Raw genomic sequence first — 12,495 nt, forward strand, 5'->3', positions numbered from 1 at the left:
TAGAAACTATACATTCGTCCTATGTCTGAAATGCATGAGCAGTCCCGTTAGCAATGATTTAAATTACGCGATAAAGTTATTTATAGAAGTAATAATATAAAAGATCCAAATAATATTTATTAATAAATAATCTTATATTATAAAAGTTGTAAGTAAACTTTTTTTAATTATCTTAAAATTAACCAAAAATATATAACTATATGGAATATTTATTTTATAATATTAAATAAAAAATAGTATTGTCATTAATAAAGAAATTATTTTATAATTTTTTCTTGGATAATATATTGCTATTACTGGTTTGCACTGTAAATTTGATATGAATTTGCATGTGTTTAAAACAACCAATAAGATTAGATTTCTAATGCGCATATTGGAGGGCGCACATCACATTTTCTATTGAGATGAAATCTGCGCATATAAAATGAGGGTTGGACAATAATATCGAGTCTACATCTTGTATATTTATGAAAAAGTATGCACCAAATTAATCTATGATTGAAGTGGATATTTGTAACCTTACATCTTTATGTCTGAATATTTAAATTAATATTATGTTATTTTATTTAATATTTAATTTCAAATTATTTGTAATGAGTTTTTATTTAATATTTTAAGCACTTAAGTATTTTCAGTGATTTATTCAATTCAACTAATGGCTTATCAAACTTTTCGTCAAGAATATCTGCATATGCCAGTTGTTACAAGAGCATATACAACAGTTTGTGTTCTTACTACACTTTCTGTCGTTAGTTTCTATTTATTATATTAATTTTTTTCTAGTATTTCTTAGTATGATATGTTTGTTGGTCAAGATTGTATTATAGTTTTCATTTTTCATAGCTTGAAATTAAGTTCTAAAATGGCAGCTTTTATTTTTTAATATATGGATATATAATAACTTGTATGTAGGAATACTATTTTTTTTAATATTTCTTTCGTATTCTGTAGTGTATATCTTATATTTATTCATAAAATATTTACATAATAAAAATTAAATAATAAAATAATTGATATTTAATTTAAAGCAAGTTATAAAAATTTGTTGCAAATCATAAAAACAAATTGTTTAATTTGTTTAGGAATTAATATTCATTTTCATTATTATGTTAAAATGTACATTAATTAAAAACTGCATCCAGCAGGATTAGTTATATATGTATGTATGTATATGTGTGTGTGTTTCTGAGTGTGTGTGCTTGTATCTTATAAATTTAAATACTTTTAACTTTCAATAAGTGAATATAATTTTCATAAATTTTAAATTAAAAGGTTTCATTTTTATGTAAAATGTTTTTGTTATTGAAAAATTTATAAAAATAATTGAAATAAATGAAAATATTTACATAATCATAAACTTGAGATATATATATTCATTGAACATATATTATAAAATGCTTGTTAATACTTTTAGTTTTGAATATTTTAATACAGAAATTCAAAATAGAAATTACAAAAACGATTAAATATAAAATTTAATGGGTTTTTGATGAATTATCATTTAAAATATATATATATTGATAGCTTTAATATTATTATATTAATTCATACTAATTACTAGCTATGGATCATTTTTGTATTAAAATCTAAAAAAGTTTATACAAAAATCTACTAAAAAGTAAAAGTATTAGAAAAATATCAAATATAACTAATATGAATAAATATTTTTGAATCACAAATAACAATTTAATTTATTTTTTCTTGAGTTTTTGTTTATATTTTAATTAGGTATCATAATATATTTTTTAATATTTTATTCTCAATTAATAAATTTTATTTTATTCTAAACAGTTCAATAAAAAACAGTTTGAATGCATATATATATATAAACTAATTTTAATTAATTTAATTTAATTTAAAATTAATATATAGTTATTTGGATATAATTACTTAATCTCTTATAAAAATTCAATGATTCAATGTTAATATTGTTCAGGCATTAATCTCAATTTGTATTTATATTTTAAGTTCCTATGAAACATCTAAATTATTTTAATTTATTCTAACAATTAATAATTTATATAATTATTTTTAGCAATTAGACTTGGTTTCACCATTCCAACTGTATTTTAATCCTATACTTATTATTAGACAATACCAGGTATTTAATAGTAAATGATTCCAATTAAAATTTATCTCTAATACATTTTTATATATGTTTTATGTGTTTGTTTACTTAGCTATGGCGTTTGATCACAACATTTTTATTTTTCGGAACTATTGGATTCAACTTTTTTTTCAATATTATATTTACATACAGGTATTGTCGTATGTTAGAAGAGGGATCATTTCGTGGAAAGACAGCAGATTTCGTGATGATGTTTATATTTGGTGGTATCTGTTTGATTGTATCCTTTAAAAATTATAAATATAATTTAAAACATCATTCTTTTAATTAAAATATGATCAATCATAAGCGAAATTATGTGTATTATATATTATTGTTTTTTGTATCTTTATAATCAAATAATTCTATATTAAATGTTATTGTAGCTAATGTAAGTTGAAAAATTGTTCTGAATGTACGCAACTTGTTAACTTAATATTTGATAAGAATTAATTGAATCAATTAAGATATTAATTGTAGATTTTCCATATTTAATTAAAATCTGAGTGTATTATATTTATTAAGATATGAATTTTGAAGTTTTGATGCAAACTATAAAATTATAGTTCATATATTAGGGATATTTTTTGCAACCTCGCACTTTCGAATGATAAAAATATTTTTATATATATTTGTATAAACAAAAAATTCTATATCTTTACAATTTTTTCTGTATAGATTTTATTAGTTTTTATTTATTACAAAAACAGTGCTGAATGTATTGCAAAAACTTTGTGGTATTAATAAAGTAATTTTGTCATAGTATATTTCGTTAATATTGTTTAAAAAAATATTAAGTAAATGCTACACGAAGGAAAAATTTAAAAAAATATATAAACATTGAAATTTAAACTAAATTTATATTTTTGAATGCTACTCAGAAAAACTTCCATTTTCATAAAATATATCGATTGTAGATTATATTAGTAAAATATTGAAACTTGGCTAAAAAATATGTATTGTAAATGTAAGAAAATTGTTATAATTTTTAAATAGTTAATTATAAAGAATGAAGAGAAATATATTTAATTCCATATTTAGTAAATTAACAAAAATCACAAAGAAAAGTGTATAAAGTAAGTTTAAAAAGTATATAAAAAATGGTGGTCAAAAATGTATTAGTGATATTTTGAAGGCTGTTTTTACATCTTTAATGCCTTGATTAAAAAAATATTATGTTAAAAAATAAGAAAAAAAAATACAAGAATGTAAGATTGAAAGTTTACATTAATCCATAGAATTTGTAGTGAATTTACTAGAATGCATTGAATCAATTTATAATAAATTTAATTCACATTAATTTAATAACAAAAAAAAGAAAAAATGACTTTGAGTGTAACCAAAAGAACTTGTGTATGTCCATGTACTTTGTTTATGCTGGATATATGGAGATATAATACAAGATAGAAATTTTCATAGACAGCATCAAATAAATAATTATGAGGTAGAAGAAAGATAATTTTTTCTTCTCGGAATTAATAATTCATTACAGGTAAGAAATAGTATTGTATTCATATGCCAGAATTGAAAATTTGTAATACATTTTTGTAGTCGTCCGTTATGATAGAACTATACTAAATGAAAATATTTTTATTAAAATTTATTATTTTATTTATATATTAATTTATATATAATTTATAATTTAATTTATAAATTATAATTTATAATATATATAAATATAATTTATAAACTTATAAATTTATTATATAAAAAAATATATTTATTAAAATTTTCTTCATACAGTGTTGAAATTAATTTTTTTGTTTATTCTAGTCAAGAATTTTTATCTCTTAATATATGAACCTAATAGCCAATGTCGGCTAAAAATCGTAAATTTAAAATTTTATTGCAACAATTTTTGTTTATTACTAAGCATATAAAAATGAATTTGTTAAAAAAAGCTTGTTGTTTTTCACTTTTTTAATGAAATTATGTAAATCTTTATTGAAAGTATTTATGAATAATAAAAAAGAAATACGATTTTTACAAAAAATTTTCTAGCAATTCGTTATATATCAAATTTTAAAATATGTAATCCACAATAACGTTAGGAAATTAATAAATTACTTAATTATTGAGTAAATAAATTATTTTATTTATTTAATATGAAAAAAATACATTTATTTTGGAAAAGTAGGATATTACACCTTTTAATTGAAAAAAGTACTTATATAATAAAATAAAATTTATTTGTTCAACCTTCTAAACAATTTTTTTGTGTTTTTGTATAACAAAACTGTAAGTTTATAGTCAATAAATTAAGTAATAAATCGACTACATTCTAAATTTGAACACAAATGTTATAGAAATAAAATCAATTTTTTTTACATGAAGTTTAAACACTAGTGAGCAAGTGTATTAATTAAAATCAAAAGTCAAATATAAAATTGCAAGAGAAAAATTTGTAATTGATTGATAATAAAAAATAATTTTAAGCGTTTCTATTTATTTTAGAAAAAAAATCTTTTTTAGTTGCTTTTATTTATTTAAATAAATAATATTTAAACAAAAAAAATCTAAATTTGCTACTAAAGTATCTAAATGATCTTAAATAAAAAAACATTTTATTTTTGAGAATGATCTGGAGCTAACTAAATTTTTATGTGTTCATGTTTTTTTGTAAATCATGAATAAATTTTGCACATCTTTTTAACAATTAATTTTCTATAATTTTTTAAGTTAGTAGTACTGATTTTTATAATTAAAGTTTATCTAAAAAATATTAATATGTTTATGTGATATATAAATTTTAATAAACAGTTTGTATAAGTAGTAAAATTAAATATAGGATCTAATATAAGTAAAATAAGTTATGATTTACTAGATTAACAATATTTAAATAATGTTTTAAATATTATATTTTTGATAATAGATAAATATTTGATTTAATAATATATACATAATTAATGGAGTTGCATTAATTTATTTTTAATCTTAAACCCATATTGTATAATTCTTTGTTTTTTTAAATATTGTTTAAAGTTTTACTGTTGTAAATAATATGATACACAATTCATTTAGTATTTATCCAAATTATTTTTACTTAATTTATGCAATTGATAAAAGATATCAAGTAACAGAGTCTATATTGTATTTCAACTTTTTCGTTATTTAAAAAGTGTATAAAATTTATGATTGCTGGAGTAATTTATTTAATAAGTTAATTTATATTTTGTTATAATTTCAATGTATTAAATTGATTTAAAATAATTGGGAAAATATATATTAATAATTTAAATGAGATATCAATGTAATTTGGTAGTTAAATTGAGTTAGGTAAGTTAACTAACCATAAAAATTATATATATAAATATTTATGCAAGCTATTTTAAATATAATTAAACGGAAATTAAGATAATATTACTTAGTTTTAGAAAAATGTGAGTTATATATATAAATTTAGTTTACATTTTTATATGTTTAGATGTAAATTTTATTAGATAATTAATGTTTCTTTTAATATTCTTTATGTATATATGCACCTGCTCAAATTAATTATTTGTGATTCTTAGAAAAATAGATGCTCGATTATAATTTTGCACCACTTTTTCTAATATTTCATTTATTATGTATACCTTAATTTTTTCAAACATTTACATTTTTCTCAATTAAAATATTTATAATAGCATTGTTTTTTATTTAAAAATTTACTGATGCAACAATTTCATATTATAATAATAAATGTTTTTTTTACATTCTATTTACACATTAATCTATCAATAAAATATTTTTATATTTTGTTCTTATATATTGAAGTAAATTAAGACCTTATATCTATAATTTTCTTCTATGTTTATAACAAATAATTAACATTTATCAATAATATAAATATTAATCTATTATATCAAAATATAAATTTTTCAGATAAAAATATAAAAGAATTCTGAATCATTTTTAGATATTTAATTTAAAAAAGATTTTATAATAAAATTTGTTAAAATATTTAATAAATGGTAAGGATGTTTTAAAAGTTTCTTATTGTATTCTCAAAAATAAGCTGCTTTGTTATTTAGCGAAGTAAATTAGAAATTCATAAATTATAAAAATTATTTCAAATGAGAATACTTTTAATTTTTCATTTAGATTTTTATAAATTTGAAGTATATATTTACAAAAGTTAAATAAATGTTTTATATAATATGGAGTGTTAAGGCAATAAAGCAATAAAAAAGTATATTTCGATAATTTTTTTCAAATTATATAAAATTGATATAAAATAAATTGTGATTTTTAATAGTTTTTAGATTGTGTAATTTATAATATATATTATTACACATGCATATAATATTACAATTTTGGTATGAACTACGTCTGCTAAAGATGTAGATAATTGAACGGATTATTCGTTTCTGATGTATCGTGTGTAAAATTTTTCGAAACATGATTTCCAAAGACGATTTAAAAAGAACTGCATAAATTTACGAATATTTTATTATAATTAATAATACATACTTCTATTGTATATTTATCTCTCATTGATAAAGATGAACTATATATTTGAAACCTACAGCAATGTGATTTTATTGCGTATCTTTCGAACATCACGTATAAGTACTAAATTAAACTGATACTGTATAGCAAAATCTTTTAATATATTTGTGATAAATTTAAGTTTTTTTATATTCAACCATGTAATATTTATAGTTGATTCATAATATATTGCGAGTTTATTAATAATTTTCTCAAAATATTACTTTTTGATCATTTTGTTCGTATTTTTATTACATATTTTATGCTCAATAATGTATTACCGCTTTTAACAAGTTACTTTTTCTTTTATTATTCATTTTTTAATGTATTTTTAATAGTTTTAATACTATTATATAACATTTCATTAAAACGTTTAAGTTTAGCAGATACTATGATAGATAATTTTTTAATTATTTATGTATTTTTTAAATAAATACTTATAATTGTGTTTATGATTGTCATCAATTTAATTTACAATTGTTATTTTTTAATCATAATTTGAAATTATATTTAATTTTATGGGTTAATACATAGGTTTCATATAATATTATTAATAATATCATTTTATTTAAATAACTATATTTATGACAAAATTTAGTTATATTTTAATATATTTAAAAACCTATTTTCCTTATACAGTAAACAGATTTTTGCCTTTTTTATGAATTTACTATTTCTAGGGCATGCTTTCACAATAATGTTAGTTTATGTTTGGTCTAGAAGAAATCCTTTAATAAGAATGAGCTTTTTTGGCCTTCTAAATTTTCAGGTATTAATATTATTTACTACAGATCATATTAAAGCTTATTAATATATTTATTTCAGTTAAATTAGATAACATTTATTCGTTTTAGAATAATTTCGTAATTGTAACTAGTTTTCAACTGATTTTGCTTAATAGTTTTCAATCAACTTTAGTAATATAAACATTACACAATAATAAAACAAATTTGAATTTGCCTTTTGTTAATATTAAATTTATATATTTTATTTTAAATATATAACTTTATATAGAATGAGTTATAATTATAGTTTAAGAAATTTCTTAGATAAATTATGTAAATGTATAATTCCAAACTCAATTTTTGTAATAAAAGTAGATAAATAAAGTGTGAATCCTTACATAGTATAATTAAATTGTTTCGCATTATTTAATATATATTGAAAGTCATTTGTATTCTACAGGAAAAATAAAATTTTGTTGGATTTCGTGCACTACTGAATTCACTTATCTTTCAGGGAAATTAGACAGTTGGTTTCCTACTATATGTATCTTTAACGTTACTTGGACTAATATATTACTAGTATAATTTTAACTATGCATCCATAATATACCTCATTACCTAAAACTTTAGTAAGTTAAAATATTTGTTTTAAATATAGTTGTTTACATAGTGAATAGATAATCGGCGGTCTTCATATGTGTTTGATTTAAATCAAATTTTAGTACAATTTTATGACATAAGTGAATTATTCTTGGATTTAATTATTTATAAAGCATTTCTTACAATATATAGATCGTGATATTTACTTACATTGCATTATTATCTATATTTCAGTTATCTGGTTCTGTCTGTAGCAATTAAAACTTTTCATTAACTAAGTCAACCTTATCATCTGTGTTTTTCAAGCTTCTCATTTTACGATGATTAATGTATATTTAATTTATTACATTTTATTTTAGTAATGTCATTGGTACTATTATTTTAAATTATTCTATTACATTTTGAAAATGAAACAGTCTATTCAACATTCTTGTTAATCGAATCAGTATATCTTTCAAATATAACTTTTTTTTTGTATTAACATTTGAAGAAATACTCAGTACTATATATATATATTTTTTTTTAATCGCCTTTATTATGTCATTATTGAAAGTATTAAGAATTATTATATTGTTTAACTGAATTTAATATAGAAATAAAAGTAATAGAAATGTATTTTCAGAAAATTCTAATAAGTTTTGTTCGTTATTGGAGTTTGGCAAATCGAAAACAATAGTGGTATTGTATTCGCATCAAATATCAAATAATTGGCAAAAAAATTTTAGAAATATAAATTGACATAAAAAAATGACATGCTGTTATTTAAGACAAAAATAATTAGGGCATTTTTAATTTGTGTACTTTTTATGTCAGTGATTTAACTATTTTCAAGCAAAATCATTAGTTTTACGACGGTTCAGATTGGTACCGCTCAATAGTGAGATAATATTCAAATTATATTTTCATACTATTATTAATAAGATTTAATACATTAAAAACAATAATAGTATAATTTTAATGAATATTCTTTCGCATATTCTATATACTTTTTATGTGATATCAATTCAAATTAAATTAGTACAATATATCGGGATTTATAAATTACAATAATTAATTCGATATATTAATAATAATAATTTTAGGCTCCTTACTTGCCGTGGGTACTTCTTGGATTTTCAGTCTTAATTGGAAATGCAGTATGGGTAGATCTAATTGGAATGGCAGTGGGACATATGTATTATTTTGCAGAAGATGTTTTTCCTCAACAAATTGGTGGATTTCGAATACTTAAAACACCCTATTTCCTGTAAGTAGATTGAACTATCTTTATGTTGAAACTTGTAGTATAAATATATATACAATATATTCTGAATAATTCTCCATTGACTGAATTAGAAATATTTGATTTTGCTGTCAAAATTTTCATCAATTAATAAATATAATCTATAATTAAATATAAAAAATTATTAATTCTCGTAGGCTAGTTAAAAGAAGATTATACTTTTATTTGGGATGTTAATTACTACGAGTGACGCAAACTATATTATGTATAGTTACTAGTTTTGACGATTATATAATAAACCAATAAAGAGAATAAATAATAAATTAACAAATACATAATGTTTTTATTGTCTAAAAAAATCATGTCTCAATTATTACTATCTGTTATTTATAATTGATATTACTACAATTTTTCATTTTGTTTACTATGATATTATTATTTGATAAAAATGTAATTTAAAATTAGTTTCATAATACTTATCAGTATTCAAAAAGAACTATTTGATTAAAACAATTTTTTACTCTGTCACAATAGAATGTATATAGCGATATATAATTTTTTAATTTTATTTTTAAAACTAGTTGATTCTATCATGGCAAATGATGATTTTAAATACTTAGATGCTTTACTAATTGTATTTGTTTGATTGTCATGACTTGTTAAATAATTACTTATAATATGTAAACATTCTTAGAATATTGGCAGTTTACTGACCAATTACTAAATTACTATTTACATCGTATCAGAAAATATTTGAGATGACTAACTCACCACACCACAATTCATGTGAATTCAACTCGTCTTTTATAATGAAGAAAATATGTAAATAATTTTATTAGATTTTTTGCATAGGAAAAAAAATGTCTAATAAAGAAAGAATAACAGTTTAGTTTTATTATAATTTACGACTATACATAAATTTAAATGATATTAATATCCAACTTATCTTAAACAATATTATAATTAATTTTTATCAATAAAACCCTTTTAATTAATAGAAACTAGTAGGATCTGCTAGCTCAAACAATTGTAAGAAATCTTTTGCTGCTTATCTCATATTCATCTCTTTTATAATACTTTACAAACGTTTATGCTCATGTCAAAAACATTCATGTTTTGGGTATGAAAGAATGACAATAAAACAAATAAAAAGGAAAAATGTGTTATGTAAAAAATTGTATTCAACAACTTAGTGTTAAATCTTTTATATCAATAATAATGAATAATCTATAACAATTCTTTAATAAATTAATAATTCTTGTTTAAATATACTGATTATATTGTTTTTACAGAAAAATTATTTTCGATACTCATAGCAATGATTCTGAAGATACTCCACTGGCAGAAGATAGGCCTGGAGGATTCAATTGGGGCCAAGTACCAAATATTCAGTGATTGATTTATAAAATCTTATTTATTATTTCAAGCATAGATACTTAAATATTTAAATAAATTTGATAAATAGAATGTACATTATTAATTATATTTGCATGGTAACGGTAATTTAATAATTAAATGGATGTTAACTAACCTCATATAAATACTATCAATTTTAATTTTAAGGCCACACTGATATTTTAGAATATGTAAATAAATAAACGTAATTATGTTATTTATAGGTTTCATGCATTTTATACTATGTTATTATTTTTTCTGATCAATATATGAGTACTAAATAAAAGTATTTCTACATATTTGTATACATTTAATTCATACTTATATTGATTAATATAATTAATATAATATAATATTAATCACACAAAATTTATTATAGAAAAAATATGGACCAAATACTTTGTAATTTATAAATTTTGTAGGGATATATATGTATATATATATATATAGGGAGATTAGTTGATATCATTTGATATACAGGAAAGTATTCAGAACACAACTTAGTTATTAATTCTTTCTTATGATAGTATTAATTATCTAATTTTAATCTACGCTCTAATTTATTTATTAAGCATTGTTAGGTGAAGAAAAGAGTTTATCCCAGAATTAATTCATGGGTAATTTCAATGATGCATGATAGTTAAATTTAATTATAATTATTTCAAAGTAAAATCATAACTAGGAGGATGCAAAGTTGAAAGTAAAGTTATATAAGGTGTGTATGCGTGTACTTAGTCTTAATATATTAAATGGAATGCAATGGAATAGTATATATATATATATATATATATATATAGAGAGAGAGAGAGAGAGAGAGAGAGAGAAAATCAGTAAGAAAGATCATTCTAAATATTAAGGAACACTAAAGTTATGAATTTAATTTTTTGTCTAAAATAAATGATTGCAATATATATATTAATAACAACATATAATGAAATTGTAAATATGTATAATACTTTTACATAATTCGCTGTTATTTATAGACTTAGATTAATTAGTAGTTACATTTATTTTTGATTTGTCTATTATGTATAATATAACAAATTAAGATTTTCTAAACTAATGAAAAAAATATTTTATACAATAGTTTTAACTACGAATAATTTATTTTTTGAAGATTTATATATTTAAGTATACACCTTTTTCTGTGTTATGTTTATTTATTTTTTATATCTAATATCTCAATATTTGTTTATTATTTTCCAATTTAGTTCCTATTTGATTATTTATATATAGTTCTCTATTGTTCGAGATTGCGAGAACCTTTTCTAATGCCATAAAATATCTGGCAAAACAACTTCATTAAATCGTCATAAGACTTCTGAAAATTCCTGCTCATTAAACATCTGTTCGCTGGTGCCCAAGCGCACGAAGCAGTAGCAGCTTCACCACGTGCCACTATTTGAAGAAGTTGTAAGAGCTTTATAACCTGTCCTTTCTCACGGTAACGTACCATCAAGGGGCACCACGTAACGAGGATCAAGAACCTCACACCTCCAAACGAAGTGCACACTGACGCCACGTGCTACCGCCACAGAGCAACAAGAGGTCACCTATTGACTTCAATAAGAATCATCCGTGTATTTGAAAATAGACAGAATGAACAGCACTAAAACAGTTGTGTTAAATATTGAATCAATGCGCTAACCCTTCCATTTGCACACGCATTCTTCCCACATAATATCTCGTGGTTCTTTAATTAATTCTAAACAATTTGGACCTTCGACCCGGATTACCAGACCTTGGTGAAGCAAGTCGGATCATCGGACACATTTTGTATACCTATATTTTCATTACCCGTTCGATTTATCTATGTATTTATCTTTTTAAAGATATCTTTGAAAAGATTATAATATATATATTTCCATTCTGAAAATTCTTGGAATCTTGGCTTATTTCTTTTGTAATGAATTAAATAATTAAAATGAATTAATTAAAATCAAATAATTAAAATCGCTAATTTAAATCATTGCATA

General features: G+C 20.6%; 1 protein-coding gene across 1 annotated transcript; it reads left to right on the forward strand.

The window, feature by feature from the left end:
• Positions 1 to 530: 530 nt before the first annotated feature.
• Positions 531 to 10,579, forward strand: Der-2 (Derlin 2). Its single transcript, XM_011497747.1, has 6 exons — positions 531 to 748; positions 2,036 to 2,101; positions 2,181 to 2,348; positions 7,224 to 7,346; positions 8,985 to 9,148; positions 10,417 to 10,579. Exons 1-6 carry the CDS (start codon positions 656 to 658, stop codon positions 10,517 to 10,519), a joined length of 717 nt encoding a protein of 238 aa, XP_011496049.1. The 5' UTR covers positions 531 to 655; the 3' UTR covers positions 10,520 to 10,579.
• The last annotated feature ends 1,916 nt before the right edge of the window (positions 10,580 to 12,495 follow it).

This window comes from Ceratosolen solmsi, unplaced genomic scaffold (genome assembly GCF_000503995.2).
Source record: "Ceratosolen solmsi marchali unplaced genomic scaffold, CerSol_1.0 scaffold47, whole genome shotgun sequence".
Taxonomy (NCBI): Eukaryota; Metazoa; Arthropoda; class Insecta; order Hymenoptera; family Agaonidae; genus Ceratosolen; species Ceratosolen solmsi.

Bases quoted from the DNA above. Each gene is read 5' to 3' on its own strand.
- Der-2 (XM_011497747.1), top strand. From the start codon at position 656: ATGGCTTATCAAACTTTTCGTCAAGAATATCTGCATATGCCAGTTGTT. The intron at 2,102-2,180 runs GTATTTAATAGT...TTGTTTACTTAG, and splicing joins TTATTATTAGACAATACCAG to CTATGGCGTTTGATCACAAC. The intron at 9,149-10,416 runs GTAAGTAGATTG...TTGTTTTTACAG, and splicing joins CTTAAAACACCCTATTTCCT to AAAAATTATTTTCGATACTC.